This window comes from Triticum aestivum, chromosome 5D (genome assembly GCF_018294505.1).
Source record: "Triticum aestivum cultivar Chinese Spring chromosome 5D, IWGSC CS RefSeq v2.1, whole genome shotgun sequence".
In the NCBI taxonomy this organism is placed as follows: Eukaryota; Viridiplantae; Streptophyta; class Magnoliopsida; order Poales; family Poaceae; genus Triticum; species Triticum aestivum.
In genome coordinates, this window is record NC_057808.1 from 387,695,872 (window position 1) to 387,719,860 (window position 23,989).

The 23,989-nt window shown below is 47.4% G+C and overlaps 2 protein-coding genes across 5 annotated transcripts; both read right to left on the reverse strand.

Moving 5' to 3' along the window:
* Positions 1–1,555: 1,555 nt before the first annotated feature.
* On the reverse strand, positions 1,556–11,086 carry LOC123122011 (KH domain-containing protein HEN4). Of its 4 annotated transcripts, none has more exons than XM_044542128.1 (7): positions 10,570–11,086; positions 4,918–5,340; positions 4,397–4,648; positions 2,955–3,335; positions 2,635–2,711; positions 2,306–2,417; positions 1,556–2,015 (listed from the first exon to the last, which is right to left on the reverse strand). In XM_044542128.1, exons 1-7 carry the CDS (start codon positions 11,059–11,061, stop codon positions 1,872–1,874), a joined length of 1,881 nt encoding a protein of 626 aa, XP_044398063.1. In that variant the 5' UTR covers positions 11,062–11,086; the 3' UTR covers positions 1,556–1,871. The 4 variants fall into 4 exon arrangements, with proteins under 4 accessions (XP_044398063.1, XP_044398062.1, XP_044398065.1 ...); XM_044542127.1 differs by having other exon boundaries at positions 2,306–2,420; positions 10,570–11,085; XM_044542130.1 differs by lacking the exon at positions 10,570–11,086 and adding an exon at positions 8,418–8,639.
* Positions 11,087–18,943: 7,857 nt separating this feature from the next.
* LOC123122013 (oleosin Zm-II-like) lies at positions 18,944–19,538 on the reverse strand. The gene has a single exon (XM_044542131.1). It carries the CDS (start codon positions 19,536–19,538, stop codon positions 19,161–19,163), a length of 378 nt encoding a protein of 125 aa, XP_044398066.1. The 3' UTR covers positions 18,944–19,160.
* Positions 19,539–23,989: the final 4,451 nt, after the last annotated feature.

A 23,989-nucleotide genomic window follows, 5' to 3' on the forward strand; every position in this document is an offset into this window, starting at 1 on the left:
TGCTCAAGAGCAACATGACTTCATAAATTCACGTTGCACTTACACCCAAGGACTAAAGTAGATAAATTCAAGATGTAATCATGTTCATGACTGCCAAGTGGAGAATTGTCATTTTCATGAATTAAAATCACTCGAGTGCCAACATAAATCATTTTGTAGCAGCTCCTTCCGAAGGGAGAAAAGAAAACACGACACAAAGTTTTTAAAATAATATGTAGTAACGTTTTACTCCCTCCGTTTCTTTTTACTCGGCATATTAAATTCGTCTCAAGTCAAAATTTATAAACTTTGACCAAATTTATATTAAAAAATATCAAACAAATACGGTATGAAACTATATTCCACATGAATCCAATGTGATACTTTTTTTTGGTATTGATAATGTTGATATTTTTTTGCTATAAACTTAGTCAAACTGGTAAAGTTTTCCTTAAGACAAAACTAATACGCGAAGTAAATATGAACGGGGGGACTAGAATGAAAGATTGTCCTATACTCCCCCGTCTCTGAAAAGAATGCTTATAAATTTATCTAAAATCAAGCGGTGCACAGTTTGACCAAGTTGTAGGAAAAGCTATCAAGAATTACAATACCTGTATTTTCTTATTGTATCGATTTAGTAACGTATAATTGTTGATGAATTTTCCTAAAAAACTTGATCAAGCAACGCCTTAAGACAAAATTTACGAGACTTGTTTTCATAGACGGAGGGGGTACTCTTCACTCGCTCGTCCTTGCCTGGCTACAAAGCCGTAATGACAGGTATGCATGCTTGGCTGTACACAAAAAAAGTCGTATGCATGCATGCTTGACGGCACAAGATGGTAAACATAGAGCCCAAGGCACGGGGATAGATAATTGATTAGTGGAGCACATCCGAAAGCATACCAACAAGATCCTAGAAGTGTCAAGCTCGCGGTTTGCCTAGAAGTTCCTCTGGGAAGACCCACCCAAAGCCTTGTCTGTGCATTTCTTCTATCGTAACCAAAGTCTAGCTTACGTCTTGGCTGCGCATTTCTCCTTCTGGGTTCTTGCTGGACAAAAATGGCCTTCTTCGCGTCCAGTTGGTAACTTGGAATGGTCCGGTATACCATGCATATTCCAAGATGCCGTGGCTCTCCGGTGTTTCCGAAAACTGCCTCCTGCAATAGTATTTCCTTGTCCAGAAAGGAATTCAGGCCCCGCTGCAATTCCCGCCAAGTTATTAGCGCGTAGTTTTCATGAAATTCCTGAGTTCCAAACGAAGAAGGCCTTGCACATGGTTCCTCAATCTCAGGGTGAACTCAAGCCACCCTCTCAGTCTCAGGGTGAGTGAGAGCTATTGCAACAATGCGAATCTCGAGGTGCGGTTGACTCGGGTCGTCTCTGATCCTGCAGGTCAAGTCATGCCATGCCAGCATCCGCTGTAAACTTGTCCTTGCCTCACCATAGCGTTTCCTGGAAACTGCCTACCACGAATGGTCATACAGAAAACAGGCAGAAGCTGCAGGGCCCAACTCCCCAGAGGCGAGCTCAGAGATAATGGGATGGCAGGAAAAAGGCATAACAAGAGAGCTGGGCACGCCTTCCATGGTAATTCCCTCGACCAAACACAACAACTTACAATGGTGCTGACTTTGTGTTCATACATCAAATTCAACAACTTACAATGGCGCCATGCGTCCAGCTATCCACTCAAGAAACTTACAACGGCGCTGTCTGTGTGTCCAGCCAGCCACCAATTCAATCCTATCTACATACAACCCAATCACTATTGTACATGTACACACAACCTCTCAGGGAAAGGAAACAAAACAAAAAACTCTCCAGGTGGAAGACCTCCGAGGAGGATCCATGGTTCTATGATGGCAAATATCACCACTGTTGCAGGGTCATTTCTGGTAGAGACCACAAAAGATGAAAGCATGAATCAGGCTCTGCGCCCTCTTCGTTTGTTCGGGGTCTCCACATATAATAACTGTTGAATTTGTATCTCCGGGCTTTGGATCATGTACTGTAATTTCAGCGCCGGATATCTGAAAGGTAGGCAACACTGTCAGCCCTGTGGCCGGATGCTCCTTAAACGGGTTACATAGAGTTTACGTCTAGAGAGCCAGAGGCAGCCAAGACTTAAGGACTGTTTCAAGTGCGTGTGCAAGAGTGATAAAAAGCTGAAATATATGCAAGTGATATGCGCGGACTGTATTATGGCATTAAGAGTTTAAGACAAAACGACAAGCCAACATTTATACGATGAGCACAAGGTAACATGGGACAAGTATCGTTTAATCTGATTTAGGTAAACAATAAAGAAGAGTGTACGTACCTTCTTTATCTCAGCGAGGTCACTGTCATTGGCTCCACAAACAAAACCTATGTACTTGCAAGGAATAACAACTTCAGTTGTTGTAGTTGCTGGTGTAGCCACTTGGTTTTCACTGCTGATGATGTCAGAAAAATGGTGTTAATTTCTTCAAGAAAGGGATCACTCCTACAGATTCAGTTATCAATGGACTAGAACTTCCACATAGATTGTATGCATGATATTTTGGACAAAAAGATATCATCTGATGGTAAATTCTGGTTTCACAGCCAGAGTGTAATGATTAAAAAAGAATGGGAAAAGCTGAATCAAACAGTTAGCATTGAACTTACCTTGCCCCTGGTCCCTTTCTGAAATCTACAGCTGGTACTATATCAGGCATGCTTCTTGGAGCGTCAGTTGCTGGTGCCTGCACATGATAAGGGACCTGATTCTTATACATTCAACCACAGCGCCTAAATCAGCAATCTGATGTGCATACAAATGATATTGTTTTGAACAAAATCCAATGGCAGATCATCCTAAACTGCAACCTTTACTGGGAGTTACTTGACAGTGGAAGTTCTTAATAGAGACCTTTGTGCACAATATGCTACCAACAACATGCTAAATTATTTATGCTTATGTCAAACAGCATTCTCCATGTACTAACCTCAGGAGCCCAGGTTCTTGGTGATGGCTGCTCAACAAAAGGACGAGGACCTCCTTGTTCACAACCATACGGGTAGGGCATCCTATCAGCACCCATGTGTTCCATTGGATGTGAAGGAGGTGGGCCAGGTGGTCGATGATCTGCCACATCAAAAGGACCCATGGGAGGATTAGGTCTGAAAGGATGCATAGGATAGGGAGGCATGCCTCCACTGTGATGTGGTGGAGCTTCTTGTCTTGATTGATGATGAGAAGGGTTCCCAACAGGTGGATACGGAGGCATGCCTCCACTAGGATGTGGCTTCGGGGGAATGATGAGATCTCTAATCCTCCCAGTGATATGACGCAATGCATCTTGGATGGACTGAAAGCTACCGGTGACCTGCAACAAGGGCTCGAGAAAGTTATAGTCTGAACTGCATCTCCTTAAGTGATCTTCTATTTTCCTCTCTTCTGTGGGTGATCCTATATATGTTAAGCATGATATCAAAATAGATGACTGACACACATATGCATCACAAGTGTATTTTCTTAGAAGGAAGGTTCAAGGGAAACAATTTGAAGGAACCAACTAACTCAGATCATGTTCCAAATGGAGGACTTGGAGCACAAAATACGCAGTAGTTAAGAAATTACCATGAAAGAGTTGCAGCACAGCTACAGTACATGAACGGGAAATATTAGTTCTCTTAAACTACTTCACAGTACAAAGGTATACTGTAGTTCACTTTGTATCCTGGTGTACGTTAAAAAAGGTAGAAAAAATATTAAATATTCAACACAAGACCTTTTGCTAATACAACTTCAAGTTGACGCGTACTATTATTTTCATGGTAGTTAAGAAATTACCATGAAAGAGTTGCAGCATAACTACAGTACATGAACGAAGAAAATATTAGTTCTCTTATACTACTTCACAGGACAAAGGCATCCTGCAGTTACCTTTTTTGAGAGAAAATGCACTCTGTAGTTCTCTTTGAATCCTGATGTGCGTTAAAAAAGGTAGAAATAACTTCTAAATATTCAACGCGAGACCTTTTGCTAATACAACTTGAAGCTGATGCATGCTGTTATTTCCATTTCATACTAAATGAACATTCTTAATACATTGCATTATTTGCTGTGGAGTAAACTAAGTTTACACTCAATGATGAAGCTTCAGTGCTTTTAAGGAAAATACACCAATAGATAATCCATCTAACACAGTTTCATTCAGTTAAGAGTCTGACACTTCAGATCAACCATCTTTAGTACCCAGCATTTTTTTCTCTACGACACTATATGCATGCAACCCCGAGCCCACCCACGCGGGTTCCCGGCATATTAGCAAACTATAAAAAGGGCATGTAACCTAGAGATAACTGTGATGTCCACGAGATCGAAACATACAAAGGCACGAAAAGTCAAAAGCTGGAGTGGTTGATTAGTGGAGCTGGAACATACCTGAACCAGCTCTTCATTTCGTTGTGCACATCTTGGAATTTGTTCATTCCCAAAAATTCGGATGCTGGCTCCTGTTACCTTCCTCATCTCTGCAATTATGGATCCACCTTTGCCAAGTAGGCAACCAATATGCTGCGCTGGAACAAGAAGCCTGGCAGGTACAGAAGAACTTTTATCCATAGACGCCTCCGAGATTTTAGAATATACCCGAATCAATGCGTCCTGAGATGGAGAATGCATCATCTCAGAATTCTGCACAAACAAAAATTGCATCCATCAAAAACATTTCGGACAACAGATAATGCATGGACAAAGTTATCCCCATATCCTTGTCAATACTGGCAGGATAGAGCCAGCATCCAACTTGCTGTGCATTGTCATGATATGCAAGTATTCACCAAGACGCAGATCCATATAAAAAAAAATTCCCACAGGAAATATAAGAATTTCATTACTTGAAACTTTATAAGAGGAAAATGAGTGATTCTTTCTAAGTTATGAGGAGAAAGTTAGAGCCACACCTCACGCGCAGAGATCACAATTATACGTTCATCCGAATCAGCAACAGGGTCTATAACCTTGACTGAAGCACCAGTTTCACTCTGTAATGCACGGATTGTGGAACCGCCTTTTCCAATTACGCCGCCCACCATGTCATTTAAACATATCATTCTGAACATTATCTCTTGTTCAACAAAGAATCTAGGACCAGGGGCAGCACCGTTGCTTGAAAAATTCCTTGCATGATAGTCAGGAACATGTGGTGGTGGTAAATAGCTTCTTTGAGAATGAGGATCCACACCAGGTGGACAACCAACTCCACTGCCTGGAGGCCCGAATGGTCTTCCAGATGGAAAATTGCTTGTGTCTGGCCTAGGATTATCTTGGAGGCAGGTTGAAACCAATAAAAGTGCTTTCTTTGCTGCAGAAAAGCTCCCACTTATCTAACAGGAAAACATCATCATGTTAGAATAAGGTGAAATCAAAAGATTAAATATCCAAGTTAAAGCTTAACATGCCAATATAACAGCAAATCTTGATTTCTCAAGCACCGCAAAACTAAAAAAAGCCATTACCAGTTAAATATAACAACAGGTAGAACTGGTTAATCTCCAAGCAATCCACACAAGTATTTTAGAAACTGCAAGACTCTGCTTGCCTGATGGTTTGGTGAGAAAAAAAAAACTGCTTGTGTAAAAGGTTCACAAGTAGAGGGGTGGGACTCGGTCATAATGAACTCAACATCTCTGCAAACGTATCATCGATAAGACAGCTTTGTTCAGAAACCACAAGAATGAGCTCACTTTAGGTGCCCAACTATGAATTAAATTAGAGCCAAGTACAAAGCAAGCAAGATTAGTTCATTCAGAGCCCATTTTCTAATACGGGCACATGTATTTGAGGTACAAGAAGACCATGACCTTTAACATAAACCATAGATTATGAAGATGCCTACCAAAATCATCATGCTAGAACGGTGTCTTCTTTCCAGCATTCTATGATATTCCAATTCGCAGCATATGGTCAAGTTCATTCACAAGCAAGCATATTAGTATTTTGAGCAAAACCATGCCAACTCAGGCACACAACCACATTCTAATGGCACACAACCACATTCTAATACTATGTCCCATTCTATGCTTTCAGCTCACCACCCAGAGAAAATCTCTCATTCTAAAATTGACTCCTAGTGCAGAATCATCATTGTTCCACATCATATCCAGAATTACAACCATTACATCAACATAAATCAAACGGTCAACATATTTGGAAAATGAGCGCCTTGCATGATGGGGTGTGAACAGTGGAACACATGCAGTTGAGCACGCCCTCCTGCTGAAATTCCTCAAAAGTGTCATCCTTTCATGCCATATGCATAACCGTGTCTTCGTCAAGACATGTGATATTGTGATGCACCCCAGGGAACTAACCTACACCACATCTGCAAGTTGCACCGTCCTACATGTCCCTCATGAAGTGCGCAATCCACGCCCTGGGGCCAAACAACGCAGTGGCATGATGGAATAATCATCCTTGAAGTGATGGTGGAGGGAGGCATGGGATTGTGACTGGGCGCAGTTGAAGAGCACGTTCAGGCTTTCGAGCCCCGGGACAAAGAGGTTGAGGGTCAGGAGGAAGTCATTGCTGACAAGGGCAAAGTGCAGTGAGGAAGCGGCATCCGTGGAGCAGGCTGAAGCTAATGGTGAAACCTGGCGCCAAGGCCTTGAACAACAAGATCACAACGACAGTATGGATTCAATGGGTTCACACAGCCACACAGGGCAAGACCATGATATGCATGAAAATTCATGGAGAAGGGGATGACATTTTTTATCTGGATCTCCTAAAGGCTGTCGGGGTTAGTGTCGGGTGGTAGGTGCGACATATGCCAACGGGTGGCTTATCATTGTGGGAGCCAGTAAGACGTCGCCGGTGCCTGGAAACGGGATGAGGCGAAGACATGCACGCCGGCGAATCTTACCCAGGTTCGGGGCTCTCCGTGGAGATAACACCCCTAGTCCTGCTCTGCGGGGTCTCCGCATGATCACTAGATCAAAATGAGTAGCTACAAGTGCTCCTTGAGCTGTCGGATTCGAGAGAGAAGAAGAGCAAGGCTAGCTCTCACTTTCCTCTCTATATGGTGTGTGTAACTCTATCAGACCAACCCTTTGCATGGGTGCCCCGGGGGGTTTATATAGGCCTACCCCCCGGGGGTACAATTGTAATCCGGCTGGGCGCGGGTCCCAGCCGTTAGTGTCTGTGTTCGCCGGCTTCTCCGCCGGCCATTGGGGCCCGCCGACTGGTGGGTCCCACCGGCTGCCGGCCTCTTGGTCGACAGGCCGGCCCCACCGCTTGGGGGTCTTGTCGGCGGCTGGTTACTGTTGCCTTGCCCCTGATGACGAGGGCTTTGTCGAGGTAAGCGTGGCTACAGTGTGCCGTCTTGCGGGCCCTCACTGTAGCCTTACCTCGTCTTGTCTCCTTAATGTGGCACATGTTTCGAGGGAGGGGGTAGCCGGCTCCCGGGGGCCGGCTACGCCCCTGGCCGACTGGGGGAGGCCGGGCCGCCTTCGTGCATCTCTCTGGCTAAAGGGGCCCGCCGCCCGCGGGCCGTACTGGCGTCTGTCGTGGATGACGTTGAGGCCAACATGGCAAAAGTGCCGAGCCGGACGGGAGATTGCTGACCCGTACGGCGTCCTGTGGCCATGCCTGCTTCGGGATTCGGGGGTAGTGGACCGTACTGCGACCACGCCCCGTCTTGTCACCGTTATGTGGACAAAGTCTTGGTGGGTGTGACCTTGGCCGGCTTCTTGGAGTCGGCGTTCTTCATGGCCAGCTTTTGGGAGTCGGTGTTCTTCATGGCCGGCTTTTGGGAGTCGGTCCTTTTGGAGCCGGCTTCCTGGAGTCGGCCATTTCGTAGCTTTCTTGGGGAAGGTTTCTGGGACTGGGTCGCCTTCTGAGAGTCGGCCCCTGGGATAGCCGGCCGGGGGAAGGCGGCCCAGTGCTTCGAATGCTTGAAGGCTCAAATGGCCTGATAATTTTTTGAGGAGCCAGGGGGAGTCGGTTAGGCTACCCGTGGCCATTTACTCCGACAGTTAGCAACAAATCCACAAAAGGGCATGTAAACTTGGGCCTGAGAAATGCAGGTAATCAGCAGTGGGCCTTCCATCGATAAGACGGTTTTCAAACGAACGGCATCAGTTCATGCCTTCATGCTCGACGGCCTGCTTGGGTATGTTCAGGATATCGGTAATTCGTAGCATATCGGTTGGGTGCTGAGTAGGGATTAATCAGCTTATCGGTCTGTTAACTGTATTTATTGGTATCCCATTATTGGTAGCTTAACTAGGGCCATATATATATATCATAGGCTGCATCTGAAAAAAAATTCAATGTTGGAGTACTTGCTGCAGTAGAAGCAGCTGTAGATTGCTACAAATGCCAAATCCACCACATCAGTACATACTAGATACTGCATAGGATAACAGCACAGCAGCAGAACAGCAGGAGGAGAGGAGTTTACCTCGCTGCCTGGCGACGCCATGGACACAGGACAGGAGGAGCAGGCGACGAAGCAGCTGGAGGAGTGGAGATCTGTCTGCTGGGGGCCGTGCTGGCAGCTGCTAGGGAGGGGATCTTGCTGCTCGGGGAAGGGACAGTGCCGCCGGGTGCTCAGGGAGGGGACGGCGCTGGCGGCTGCTAGGGTTAGGGGCGGCGGCTGCTCCTCCATGAGCGGGAGGAAAAGGAGAATGAGTGGAAGAAGGGAGAAGGGAGGGAATGGGCTAACCTAATGCGTAGGCGGCTGTGGGAAAGGGAGGAACGGGCTAACCTAATGTGCGGGCGGCTGCGGAAGAAGGGAGGGAACGGGCTAAATTTGGGCCAAAATGCCCAGGCAGTCGATCAGCCCAGCTGATAATTCGGTCTGACAGACGATTAATCGGCTTCACAGACCGATAAATCGGCCCACCCAGTTAATTGCGAGAATAGGTGCTTTTCGTATCGACAGGTGGCCGGGAATACTAAAAAGCACGGACACGGCAGGAATTGCCGATTGGCCGTGTCGACACGGCGGGATACGGCTGGATACGCGTATCCCCCAATATCCCCTGATTTTCGATTAAAAAGAAAGAAAAAAGCCCAGGGACACGGCGGGACACGTACGTGACACGGACGGGATACGGCCCGGCACAAAAACAGCCCAGAAACAGCCATGGCCCAAAACGAAACCCTGTTTTTGCAGGATCGCACGCAGCTCTCCACGTAACGAGGTGGGGCTCCCAGGTCCCAGTCTCTTCTGGATCAAAGCCGCCACCTCCTGGAACGAAGCCGCCGCTGCCTGGATTCGCCGCCGCCGGCGACGCTTGGATTCGACCGGCCACCACTACCCCCACACCAGGAGCCAGCAGCCTCTTCTCCTGACGGCAGGTAACCCTCCCCAATCCCTGAACTAGCAGCCTCTCCTCCACTTCTTGATCTGTTTTATTCAGATTTGATCTTCCATTAAGCTGCTGGATGTTGTGCTTGGCTGCTTGCTAGCTGCTGCTCTTTGAATGCCTGTAGATTGTAGTAGTAGTGTTGCTGCTGTTGCTTGCTACTCATGTCATGTTTGCTAGTTCAATGCTTGTGCTGCTGTTGATCATGAATGACGAATGCTTGCTGTTTGTACTGCTTGCTGTTAGGTTAGGTAGAGCATGGCATCTGGGAGTGGCACAGCCGGTAGCCAATCGTCTGTGGGTGAGAGTGAAGGTCAGTCTGGTCCTGGTGCTGTAGATCCCCGAATGGGGCAGTATCTCTATTCTAATCTTTTTCTCCTTTATTTTCTGCATTAACTCTATATTACATGGCATATTTTTATTTTATTTTATATATGCTCACCGTATCCCCGAATGGCTATTTTTGGAAAATGCCGTATCCCGTATCCCCGTATGCGTATCCCCGACTTTCCGTCCCCGTGTCCGTGCTTTTTAGCGGGAATATTAACTGTCCGATATGCCAGGTAACTGGCTGATGTTTTGACAGAGTCTCCGGGCATTATTTTTACATTTGATGGTTAATGCTGCAGATAAGGACATTTCCTTTCAGTATTTAGAAAATCAGGAATCATCACACACAAATGTGCATCGCGTAGTCTCATAGAGCGACTGGCTCCCCTCCACATAATCAGCCGAGTGCTTGTGGCAGCGCCATGTGATTGCCGTGGATGCCAACGTCACAGGGAAGTGGCAGCGGCTGCGCTAACATCGCACGGTGTGTGGACGCGCTGTAGTGAATTTCTTAGTAAATTGCTTCACGTCTTTATACATACCTAATTGAGTGACTCAAATCGCTCAACGCATTCTTTGTAACACATAACTAATGTTGATAATTACCTACAAAATGCACTCCAAAGTGGTAAATGACAATCCTAATCTCATTATTTCCTTACAAAATTTTATTGCACGGTTCAAGCAAGCATTTAAATGGCAATCCTAAACCACACTAATTTCTTACTGAATTTAAGTGTACAATTTAAACATTGCCCGCGCGGGCACGGCACTGGTTGGTTTCATCGACTATACGCCACCAAGCAACATCCACCGGGCGCAACACTTGTTTGATGCATTATACAGTACGAAGCAACACCCAGATTCATTCATCTTTGCATACAAAAAAGCCTAGGGAGTTGAGATGCGTACATGGATGAGCTCGTCCCCCTGCAAGGCGCAGGGGGGCACCTGCTCCCTGTTCCGGAAGACCCTGATCTGGGCGCCGCTCTCCAGCCGCATCCGCTCCACCGTCTTCCCGCCCTTCCCCAGCACGCAGCCCACCTGCCCCCCGGCCGCCAGCATCCGGCAGCCCACGACGCCGGCCACCTCCTTCTCCTCCCCCTCCTCCCCCGCCTCGTCGCCTCCGATACTGTGGCCCACCACCCGCTCCCACACCCTCACGGCCGCGGCCGGCGCATCAGGCCCGGATACGACGAGCACGGCCTCGTCCCCCACGGGGGGGTGCTCCACGTGGAGGTCGCGCGCGGGGCGGAGGGCGGCGGCGCGGGAGGAGGGGCAGAGGAGGCGAAGCGTGATGCTGGGACGCTTGGGCGGCGGGGATGGGTTCGAGGAGGAGGCGGGGGTTGCGGGGGCGACCGCGCCGCCGGCGCCGGCCGGGGCGGAGCTGGGGGGGATTTCCATGGGGTTGGACGGTTGAGCTAAAACCCTACTGATCCTCACAAAGAAAACCCGCTGACCGCGTCAGATGGGTTGCTCCGTTGACTGCACGGTATCCACCGTGCGATTGAACTTCGAAGGATCGGATCAGGCGCTCACATCACCTAACACATTCGGCCAAGAAACTACTCTAGTTTTTTTTATTAGTGATGAATCATACGAAAATCCATCTCTGCATCCGAGCTCATCTTACAAAAAAAAATCAAAACAAATATTATAAAAATCAAAAAAAATTGTGCGGTAGACAATTTGATGCGTGAGGTCCGCTCCAAATTTCATATCATTTGGGCATCTGAGGAGCTTTCAGCAAAAAAGACAAATTGGGGGTCTGTAAAAATGTTTACTATTCATGTACTGTTTTGGCCCGATTTGTCTTTTTTGCTGAGAGCTGGTCAAATGTCCACATGACTTAAAATTTGGAGCGGGCCTCAAGCATCAAATTGCCTACCGCACAAAAAAATATTGGAATTTTTTGAATTTATTTTGAATTTTTTACGAATTCTTTTCTAACCGGGTGCGGATGAGCCTGGGCACCAAAACACCCTACTCTGAATTATACGATGTGTATTGCAATTAAATATGAGTGTGGCTAGTTAGATTTAATCAAGTCTTAGTCAAGTGACATACTAGTACTGTATAAGAAGAAAAAATAAAAAGAAAAAAAAGAAAAAATATACGAACCTTCATGCATCGACTGAGATATAACGAAGTCTGAGTTGATTGAGACTTAGCAAAACTGATTAAATATGGCTAAATCACACTAGCATCAAGCCAAACCCTGGGTGTATGAAGTTGAATGTCGCATCAATTTATGTGGATTCATGCGCGTGAGCGACGGTTGATATTATGAGAGACGCAAATGGCTCTTTTTGTTGTTGGCAAGTGCGTTTTCTACTCGTATGCAGTGGACGCAACATTTATGAAGGCGCTTGCTATGAAGGATGGACTTCACCATGCAAATTCCCTCGGCATTAACATATTAGAAGCGGAGTCTAACTCTGTAGAGGTTATTTTTTTAGAACATGCAGGAGATCTGTGTGCCGATATATTAAGATAGAGAGCAAACACAATTTACAAGGCTTTTGGGTCAGCGCCACAGGTCGGTCGCGATACCCTCGATGCCACCTGGGAACAGGCTATGTTTGTGATAATTCTCTTAAGACTACTGTTCCCCACCTTCCACCACTCATAGCAAGTGTCCCTAATAGTGTCGCCCATAATGTGTGGCGGTCGGGATTTGTTTTTGAGGACTCCGTGATTGTGTTCACGCCAAATGCTTCGCGATGTACATAGGAAGACTTACGTAGCTTCGGCAGAATGGAGGGCTAAATCCCAAGCCACCCGGACTATAGCTCGCTATTGCTGGTTGGCGCATGGTTGAGCAGACCGGTCCAGTGCTGGATGATTGACCAAACCTCGCGCGCATAGACACAATGCAACAAAAGATGCTTGATTGTCTCTTGTTCCTGGCAGCAGAGAGGACAAGCGGCCTGGTGTGGGGGGGAGGGGGGGGGCGGCTCTTCTGGCCAATCGATCAGAAGTCCAAGTCCGGTTGCAAATGACCAACCAGGCAAAGTATTTGAACTTCATTGGTGCACATGGTTGCCAGATGAGAGCCTCCCATCCGCAACAAGTGCGCGCCGCGGAAGTAGTGTCATAGGCTATTTTTTGTGGAATGGGTGCCCGACAAAGTCCACTTCCAAGTCCATCGATCAGTGTGAGTGGCGGGGTGTTGCATCGATAGTTTGGCCCATAAGTCCAGGAACTAGCAAATGGCGTTCACGAACAGTCTTCCTCACAGTTCACGTACCTAACACGCGTTGGTAGGCCCTCCTGCACCGTTTGTGTGGCCAAGGCTCTTGGCTTGACCAATGATGCCAGGTCAGGCGCGGTTTGGGGGATGTTGTAACCGTCGGCCCAATGGTCCCGCCAGAAAGAGTGCGCCGCTGCTAATATGGAACATGGAGGAAGCCTGGAATATGGTCTTGGCATCATCGGAGATTTCTAGCAGCAGCGGGTTCCACGGCAGAGCATCGGTTATCTTTGTCGTCCAGAGCTATTTCGATCATAGTGCGTCGTTCAGTGGGTTGAGGATATGGATTCCAAGGCCGCCTAACTCCTTTGGAGTGCAGACATTGGCCCATGCCACATGGCATTGCCCATTGCACGCACAATCATAGCCCGCCCAGAGGAATCCGCGACGTATCTTGTTTGCCACTTTCAGTAGCCATGGCGGCAGAACGAGTGCTAGCATATGGTAGATTCCCAGGGTTGTGAGCACAGAGTTGAGTAGCGCGAGCCGGCCACAGGTTGGGATGAGGTTGGTTTTCCACGCCGAGAGCTGGTTTGCCAGAGAGTCCACAAGGGGCGTGAGGTTGGCCTTGAGCAGTTTCGTAGGAGACAGAGGTAGTCCTAGGTATTTGATCGGGAATTCTGTGGTGGCGCATGGGAAATTCATCGTAATTGCTTGCAAGTCCACGTAGTGGCAGCGTATAGGGACTATCGCGCTCTTCGACATGTTAACCTGAAGCCCAGATGCACCAACAAAGATGTTGAGTAGTTCGCGTATGCCTCTGAGATCCACCGGGTGTGGGCGCACAAAAAGAGCCACATCGTCCGCGAAGAAGGACGATCGTTGCTTGATGCCCCACTTAGATATAGGAATGAGGGTCTCTTCTTGATCAAATATACGAAATAAAGTGTCGAGAACATCCATCACTAGCAGGAAGATCATGGGGGAGATGGGATCGCCTTGTCGTAGGCCGCACGGGTGCTCGATAGGCTTGGTGGGGCTGCCATTAATGAGGACTCTTGAGGAGGATGTGCGCAGCAGCAAAGCGATCAGATTGGTCAACTTGTAGCCAAAACCCCTGTGTCGAAGAATTTCCAAGAGAAAGGGCCTGGCCACAGAGTCGAAGACCTTGGACAGATCGAGCTTGAGGAGCAAAGAGGGCAATTTATGTTGATGCAGCAATTTGACTGTCTGTTGGACCAGGAAGAAGTTGTCTTGGATCACGCGCCCCTTGATGAATGCGCTTTGGTTGGCTGAGATCAACTCCGGCAGGCGGGGGTGAGTCTATTGGCGAGCAGCTTTGCAAGCAACTTTGGAAAGCTGTGGACCAAGCTAATCGGCCAAAAATCTGCTAGGTTGATCGTTGAATCCTTCTTTGGGAGGAGCACCAAGAAGGTCTGGTTGAGGAGGTGCATGGAGCTGTCGTCCAGCCTGAAACATTGATCGACCGTGTCCAGGATGTCTCCTTTAATCGTGGCCCAGGAAGACTGATAGAATAGGGTCGTAAACCCGTCGGGCCCCGAGGCGCCGTCCATGTGGAGGGCGCGGATGGCCTCCCAAACTTCTCGCTCCGAGAAGGACAAATCAAGCTCTACTCTGGGTAGGGGAAGGGCATGGAGGTTGATAGCATGTGGCCAGATGGAGGCTTTGCCTAGCATGTCCGAGAAGTAGTCGGCGGCCATAGTCTCCATATCGCGCTGGGTAGATGTGCCCCTGTTACCGTGTTTCAATCGCGCAATGTAGTTGATTTTGCGGCGCTTTGTTAGCATATATGTGGAAGAATCGCGTATTTGCGTCCCCATATTGGAAGAATCTGATCCTGGATCACTGTCGAGCGATAGTGCGATCCAGGGAGGCCAAGCCGAGGGATTTCTTCTATAGAGGTTATTAATTTCTTTAATGGGCAATCTAATGGTGGAACTCTGCAACGGCTATTTTATGCAGATTATGTGGACACGCCATTGCTGATTGGGATTGTGGAATTCAAACGTTGCCCCCGAGAAGTTAATTAATGAAGTGGCTCATGAGCTAGCTAGCTTTAGTTTTTATAATAATCTTTCTTATTCTTGGGACAATGATCCCCATAGTTGCGTCTTAGGCAACCTTGTGAATGATGCAAGTGTTGCATGAGTTAATAAAGCTAACCATGATGACCTTTTTTAAGAAAACAACATGGTAAAGCTGCATGAATTTTGGAAACTTTTTTTAGAATGTGGTGTCACGACCATGGGGATCAAATAAATGGTTCAGGAAAGTCTAGTGAAGCGGCGCTGTCCAATCATATAGATGACCATATTGGTATGGGGATGGAAATGGAAAACACGAGATATTTTTTTTACACATATGGACTAATGAAAGATTACCAATGAGGATCTTTATATTGGAGCTCTTTTTCTATTATTTCTGTCTTCAATAGCGGGTTGGTTACATATTTATCAGTTTATTACTCAAAACTAAATCAAGGATTTTCTGGATACTTCCTTCATGAAATAAGATATTGGATCCTGATAAGGGGTGCCACTCACAAAAGGGAGTCACACTTACCAAAAGAAAACTTAGCTAAATCGCTGGTTGCGCCACATGGTGGACCAGAAGCATGTGAATTGTTTTTACTCAAGAACTCATCTAAATATCTATCATTTTGTGCCTGAGAAAACACAAAGTACAAAACATATAGTACAAGCCCAAAAAGAAGAAGAAGAAGAAGAAGAAGAAGAAGAAGAAGAAGAAAAATTAACCTTGCAAGAAATAAACACAAAAAAATCGAGCAGCAAATAAGTCACGGAGAAATGCCTTAGAGTCATAATCCCGAGAGAGTGATTCCTTTATGGTTAGTGTTCGTTTATACTTAAACCTCTTCTCCTTATTCAATGAAATATGCCAAATATTTTGTCATTTGTTTCAGAAAAAGTCATGAAAAAAATGTGGCTGCACCGCAGCAGCGGTTGATGGCGCAGTTGTGAGGTCTAAAGGATGAGTGTTCTGTGTGGCAACCATCGTGACCGTGATTTCTTCTCATCGGCTAGCTTCTAGTTACCTACAATATCCTGGTACACCGAGCACACATCAATTCAGTCCAACATAAATTCTCCCGGTTATAGCATCCCCAACCACATGTTAAAAATGTGCCCTAGAGGCAATCATGTATCATGATATTTCCTATATGTTTATAAATCTATCAATAAGTCAATGGACAATATCGCTGATGCATGTCAGCAAGCATGTGACTTATCTGTGAGATGCTAGTAGCAATTGATGCTAAACAGATAGTATGGGCTTGATCGAATCTGAATCCATGAAAAACAACTCATCGCAACCCATAAGTCTCAATTTCTCCAGAGCAACTAAATTTTAAATAAAACACATTAATTGATCCCCACAATACGCATATCATACCATTCGAGACTAGTCAGCCTTCTTAAGCAACCAAGTCCAGCCGTGTGACTGAAGGCATATTCGTCGAGATGAAGTTATCTAATAGGCTTGCCACTCCCATCAAGTAAAAATGAGCATGAAAAGTTGTACATTTTCGCATGAGATGAATAAAGTTGCAGGCCGAGTTCTTCAATCCATGAGCAATACGAAGCCAACGACCGAAATCGTCACAAGATGTGCTAAAAAGGGAAATTTCACATATTTCAAGTTTGAGTGCCTTCACATCAATGCTTGTGTAATTTTAAAATTGTGGTTGATTCTCCTGCGAGTTCCATCGCTATTTTAAATGACACCCCATCCACTAGGCCTTTCAAACACAGTGTTGCCCTACCTAATTAAGCTGATATAGGGAAAATGTATCCAAAAACGTCGAAATGAATTAGACACGCAAACAATTGCAACATCTCATAGAGGGAGTAGAGAATGTATATGCTACCATATGGCATGCATGCACAAACATTAGAGTGAAGTTCTGCGTAGGAACTGTAAAAACTTCAATTTGGGAAAGGAACGGTAGGACTGTATGAAGTACTACTCCCTTTGTACGAAATTACTCGTCGGAGAGATGTATCCGGAAGTATGTAAGTTCTGAATACATATATGTTTATCCATTTCCATGACAAGTAATTTTAGACGAAAAAAGTACTCAATAAGGTAGTTCCCTCCATATAATTAACAATAAGGTAGTCATATGTAAACATTCAAATGTTCACACGACCGTGTAAAAGAATACAACATGTTTAGCAGCATGGCACGAACGCATGGAGCAAGAATTTAACAGTGGTCCACGATTATATTTAGAAAAACAATTGAAGGGAACGGTCGTGAGGTGGTACTGAGGTTGTGAGGCAGTAACAACAAATCCCAATGGCTAAGTTATCGTCGACGCCGACCCATAAACCTCCCGCAATGGTTCGGATCATACTGTCCGGACTGTGAAAGCCATCCAACATGGGTTTGTATTGGTCCGCAACACGGTCCGGACGCGATTTCTCCCGCAAACCGAAGACAAAAGCGGGGGAGGTTTGCGGGAGTCCGGACCGATCCCAAGCCCATTTCTGACCGTTTCTGGCCCGCCAAAAACCCCTCCCCTCCCACGTGTTTTCTGTCAGCGCCGCTCTAGAGCGTCAGCGCCCGCATTCATGCCCGGCCAAAGCGGACACGACCGCTCACTGGCGCCGGCATTAAAGCAACGTGTCGGCTGAGAGAGCGCTGCCCGCGCCGCTTCCCGGGGCAGGCGACTGCCGCGCGTTCAAGCGACATGACGGCCGCCCGTCCGTCCGTCTGCCACCCGCATTGATGGCACGCGGTTGCCGAGGCGTCTCCTCCGGCGCCACCCGTCCGTCACTCTGTCACCCACCGGTGCTATATAAACCGCTTCCCCGATGCCCTGGCCATAGCCACAGTCACCCCTCTTCATACCATTCCCCTCCATGGATCCCTCCGCGGCCAAAGCTCTCTGGGACGGGCTTACGTCAGAGCAGAAGAAGGCCATGGCCGCCATTGCTGCCGACTGGCAGTCGGAGGACATGGAAATGGAAGACGCCTTCGACGACGAGCCAACGCCACCCTCCTGTTCCTCCGCGGCACCCTCCTCCTCCACTCCACCCTCACCGATGCATTGCACCATGACCATCGGCGAGGCCCGTGTCCATTATATGGACATGGTGCGGGAGGAGCAGTTCCGGGAGGCGCAGGTTGACGCCAACTACAACCACAACCTCCTCCAAGAGCATTCGCATGCGAAGGAGCAGGTCGCCGTTGGCAGGGCGGTCGCACCAGATGCGGACCTGGCGGAGCAGGAGGCGTTGCTCGAGTCCTACCACTCCGCCCGCGAGATCCTCCTCGCCCGCTGGAGGTACCGGCAGCGGGTGGCGGAGGTGGCCGCCGCCGGCAAGGAGTGGGACAACGACGCGGGCGAGGCGTTGTTCGGCGACACAGACGAGGAGGACATCGACGAGACCGCGCCCTGGCGCCACGACCACGAAGAAGCCGACACGTCCTCGGGTGCCGCCGGCAGCGAGGAAGAGTAGTGCACGGAAGGTCACCGCCGCTCGTGTCCCAGGAAGGCCACCGCTCCTCCCCTCCCGTCGACGCCAAGCTTGGTGGGCTGAGCATCTTCGATTGATTAGTCGCTTGGCGGCTATGTTGAGGCGAACAACTTCACTTCTCGAGGCTCCAGAGACGGAGGTCAAGAAGGCGGAGCTGGAGAGCGCCAGGGCGGAACTGGAGACGGTAAAGCTTCAATTCTCGAGCCTGATGGCCGGAGACGGGGACCAGACGTCGGCGATCATTTAGATTAGGTATTAATTATACTCCAGAGGCCGCCTAGGACCGCTTTGATGTATTTGTAATGAAATCTGTCATGTTTACATGAAATCCAGTATGTTTATATGAAATTTGGCCATGTTTATGTGAATTCCGGACTTGTCTGAACGAATTTCGTCTGGTTGGTTTGAATTGTTGTGAAAATGTATGAGGCTACGGTTGGATGGCGTCCTCCGGCATCCGTGTCCGCGGACTGGTCCCCTTGTCCGTGGACGAATGCGGGAGGTTTTTTGTGGGTTACTGTTGGAGATGCCCTAAGAGCATCTCTAGCAGACCCCTTAAACCGCGGAACTGAAAACGCACGAAAAACGCATTTTAAGAATTGATTTAAGGTGCGGCCAAACATACCCCTCAAACTTAAACCGTAAAACCGAATATTCACTTATATTTTTCCCCACGCCTTCTTCTTCCTCTTCTCGCCTAGATGCTCTGAACACGCATACGTACATCTGATTTTGATAAATTGAACGCATGCGCACGACGCGTACGTACGTTCACCCGTGCAACACTAGGTGATGGCGACGTTCCGCGTTTTGGTGGTGCCCAGAGCATCCCCGACGTCGTCCCCAACTCTGTGTCCGAAGAAGGCCGGGGCGCCGAGCCCCGCGACGGTCAGCGCGGCGGGCACGAGCACCGGACCGAAGAGAAGAACGAGAGGCGCCGCGAGCGCAACGCCGGCGAGCGTGGCCAGCAGGAAGAGGCCGGAGAGGCCCAACAGCACGGCGCCGAGCGGGATGAGGAGCGCTGCCGCGGTCAGCGCGGGGGCGTGCGGGTCGCTGTGGAGCGCGGACCCCAGGCTCAGCCCCTCCAAGCGCCGCAGGAGCTGGTACTGCTGCTGCTTCCCGCCGTGCTGCCGGTGCGCGCGCGCTGACGCTGTCGTGGCCATGGTGAGCCGAGGCGGGGACGCGCGAAGCGGCGGCCGGGATGGGCAGGGCGGCAGCGGCCCGGGTGGGTGGGGCGGCTTCCCAGATGAGCAGGGTGGCGGCCGGCGATGGACAGGCGGCGGCCCAAACGGGTGGGGTGGCTTCCCGGATGAGCAGAGCGGCGGCCGGGGATGGACGGGGCGGCAGCCAGGAGCGAGCCATGAAGGTTCCGATGGCAGTGGGACTCCCCTCAATGGTCTTTCATATATACAGGGCACTCTCAGGTTGACTTTAAAATCCTTATTTTGACAGATTTGATAGGGATATTTTTCGCGCCCCTTAAAAAATTTACAGGTCGGAGTCATTTACGGGTTTTATTTGGGTCGCCTTTTTCGCCTAAAATGTAAACCGGCGATTATTTTATGATTTTGTGTGTTTTAAAGGATCTGCTAGACATGCTCTAAGGCTAAGGTTAGAAGCGAGGGAGACATGAGCATGCTGATCTCATCTACAAATTCACCCATGAGTTGACGAGGACACACAACTGTTCCATGTTCTTACGTAAAATCAAACGGTGTACTCCCTGTGGCTCAATGGTCAATGCCCAAGACTCAAAGCGGCCTAAAAAAAAAGATAAAATGGAATGTTAAACTAGCACTTCGCCGCAATGCTTGGTTTGACAACATTGACTTAAGTAGGGGTATGTCGGACGGAAAGTGCATGGATGAACCCATGGGCTTATGAACCCACTTCGGAAAACTTATTTTTAAATACCCAAAAAATCTAAAAAATGTTTCACGCATAAAACTTCACATTCTATGTGTGCGCAAGAAGTTTCGCGGAAATATAACTTTTTCTTTGACATGTGCAAAAAAGACAAACAAACGTGTCGTGTAACGCTATTTAGGAGCACAGAAATTATCTTTTTCGTGGAGGCAAAACAAAAAGATATTTTTCTGCAAAACTTTGTGTCACACACACATGTTGCGAAGATGTACGTGTGAAATTTTATTTCAAATTTTTTGACATTTTAAAACGCGTTTGGAATGCATTTTAAAAAAGCGGGTTCATATGTCCATGGGTTCAGGACGTCCATACTCTATGTCAGACAAGCACATTACCGAATTCTATATTCTATGAGCATGGCTGGTCCTATGATTTTAGGAGCCCGGTGCGAGATTAGAGCTGGGGGCCCCTTAGAGATTGCCCTCGGGGTCAATTTCTTAGCTGTCTTTCCTGCTTCTCGTCCAATCCCAAGATTCAATTTTGCACCAGACACCCGATGAAATTGTTTTACTCGCTAGGAGGCGAAATTGAAAGTACTATTGAATCTAGTGCATTTAGAGAAAAATAGATTAAACATAATCATGGACTAGTTTATTTTCCTGAATTACTACTTTGCATCTGTGTGTCCCATAGAATATTGCAAAGAACATACACAATCTAATCAATTTAATGGGAAAGCATCTATATATACATGCAATTAGCACGGGATGTAGTGACCCCTAGACAGACGCCATGTAATTATTATTATTTCTATATATGTTTTCCCTAAAGCATCACATCAAGGTCTCTATATCGGACATGCCCTTAGTATTTGAAAATTAGCGGAATGCTTCTATTAACTCGATAATACCTACGGCAACCACGGCCAATCAATCAATTATCTATTGATTATCATTTATAACTTTTTATTAATTATGATGAGAAAAGTAAAATCGTTAGGGCACAATACCTTGTCTAGAATCAGCTTCTCGTCAAGTTGATGGGGAGTCGCCGGCTCAAGTAGTAGCGACGGCATGGCGCATGCTCGGTGGCCATCGCTTGTCCGCCGTTGTTCAACTGGTTCCGGCGATCGTGAGGTGAAGAGGCGAAAATCCATCCGGCGGCAGCCGCCGACACCGTGCGTGCGTGAAGTCCTAACTAGTGCGCCTCTCCAAGATGGCTGACTCGATCCATGATCAGCGTCGTGCGTAATTATGTTTTTTTAGACAAGTGCGTAATTAGTAGCCAGCCACACGTAGTAACTTGGGCCAACTAAGCACGTTCTTTCCAGCCATGCAAACCCAGCAGCCGGCCTACATACATCCGTCCATGGCCTGCGCTCCGGGAGGCCGGGGCGGGCCGCCCCTCCTGCTGGGCCTGTCTATGAAAGCTGCTCCTTCTCGAGCTTCACGTCTTCTTTTTTTTTTTGGAAGCTCACAAAAAAATCTTGCACAGTTCATTGAGATGACGGACACGTCTTCTCAAATCCACCATTTGAAAGCAACACGCGCCTTCTAAATACAAACGTTTTACATGCTCGTAAATCAAAACCAGGTTCGGACCGCCATCCCTTGGCTAAGAGCGATTGACGAGATTGTAGTATTTGACAACTATGCTATGACGCCCGTGACGACATCTCACCTCTTCTTCCAATGCTGCTATACTGCTAGAATATGAAAAATGATCAAGGACTGGCTTGGTCAACGCGTAATAAAATGGTAATAGAGCGTATCATTCTTTTCTTTTTACTATAAACAGTAGGATAAACACCCCACTGTAACTTTTATAAATTAAAAAGGGCAGGTGAGCGGATCATTCTTCGACGGGCTTACGACTCCTTCAAATTTCTTGCGTTCTTACAACAATCACACCCTTTAGTTGAGACTGACTGTGCTTCTCTTGCACTAATACTAAAACCTGAATCACCGAACAAATCAGCCATGCACCATACCATTGCTGATATTAGACTTGTCATGCAGAACTTTCAGGAGATTGCAATCTCAGTGATCAGCAGAACCCGTAACAGTGTGGCGCACGAGTTGGCGGCCCTCGCCCGAGTGCATGGCGATTGTAGCATGATTGCTACTGTTCCTACTGATATCTTTCCCTTGGTTACCAGGGACTGTAATAGCTGTTTGATCAGGTTGTAAGCCCCTAGTGGCTTTCCTAAAAAAAATCACACCCTTTAGTTAGGCAGCGGGACCATGGACGGTTAGAGCAGATGTTGGACTGATGACACGGCTCGTCGCCTCACTTCTCCGGCTACCCCATGATGTTGTGGCCACTCAGTGGTTTTTTCGCTTTTCTTTTATGTTTTATTTGGGCATGATTGTGTTGTTGCACAATAGACATTTTATTCCGGTACCTTGCTACTCGTTGTATGGATTGGTTGCTTCTTTATTTATAAAGCAGAATGAAAAGCCTAGTTCGAGACTGGCTCAGACGACAAGACTTGAAACCCGCTTGTTTGCAATTTTTCACCTCAGTTAATGTGTGTTGGTATGAGGTTATCAATTGTGTCATAACCTAAATCAGGCCACGGCTTATCATCTCTTGAGAAAATTGGAATGAGCACAATGTGCATGTGTATCAGAGCACATCTACAAGCCGACAATCCTCATCTCCAACAGAAGAGAAACCACCCCTTGGGTCACCGAGGCATCTCACCTTGGGATTATAATTCTGCGAGTGTATGCGTGTGTTTGGGCTACAACCTTGCATGTACATAACTTTGATCCCCCACCCCCTTTAATCAATGCAATATGGCGACATTTTGCCTTTGTTGTAAAAAAAGGTTGACTTTCAAATATCTGGAAATATTGGGATAGAATAGTCCAACATATCCCCACAACTCCTCTAACTCCTAAAACAAGTTAGAGCCTCCTAATAACCACCTCTCGTTTCAAGAAAAAAGCGGGCAACTTTACGTCTTCTTAGTTTTATTTTTCACGAAATGGTGTCTTCTTTCCAAACCGTCATCTTTGTCGCTGTCGACGACCTCCCCCTCCCGGCCACTCACATCCTTGTCCTTTCCCGGCCAAGTTTTGCCACTTATCTATGTTCCCCAAGCCTCCTTCCATGGTTTGCCACCAATATATGGAGCTCATGGCCGCTGCCTCCCACTCCTCGCTGCCTCCCACTCCTCCTACCACACCCTAGTACTTGTCCCACGCCGCATACCATGCCCATGATAACCCACAAGTATAGGGGATCGCAACAGTTTTCGAGGGTAGAGTATTCAACCCAAATTTATTGATTCGACACAAGGGGAGCCAAAGAATATTCTCAAGTATTAGCAGTTGAGTTGTCAATTCAACCACACCTGGATAACTTAGTATCTGCAGCAAAGTATTTAGTAGCAAAGTAATATGGAAGTAACGATAACGGTAGCAAAAGTAATATTTTTGGGTTTTGTAGTGATTGTAACTGTAGCAACGGAAAAGTAAATAAACGGAGAACAATATGTGAAAAGCTCGTAGGCATTGGATCGGTGATGGAGAATTATGCCGGATGCGGTTCATCATGTAACAGTCATAACATAGGGTGACACAGAACTAGCTCCAATTCATCAATGTAATGTAGGCACGTATTCCGAATATAGTCATACGTGCTTATGGAAAAGAACCTGCATGACATCTTTTGTCCTACCCTCCCGTGGCAGCCGGGGTCCTAGCGGAAACTAAGGGATATTATTAACAAATAGTGAATA

Coding starts and splice junctions, on each gene's coding strand:
- LOC123122011 (XM_044542127.1), bottom strand. CDS start 11,061: ATGGAAATCCCCCCCAGCTCCGCCCCGGCCGGCGCCGGCGGCGCGGTC. Junction 5,341..10,569: donor AGGGGGACGAGCTCATCCAT/GTACGCATCTCA, acceptor TTTTCCTGTTAG/ATAAGTGGGAGCTTTTCTGC. Junction 4,649..4,917: donor TTGTGATCTCTGCGCGTGAG/GTGTGGCTCTAA, acceptor TTGTTTGTGCAG/AATTCTGAGATGATGCATTC.
- LOC123122013 (XM_044542131.1), bottom strand. CDS start 19,538: ATGGCCACGACAGCGTCAGCGCGCGCGCACCGGCAGCACGGCGGGAAG.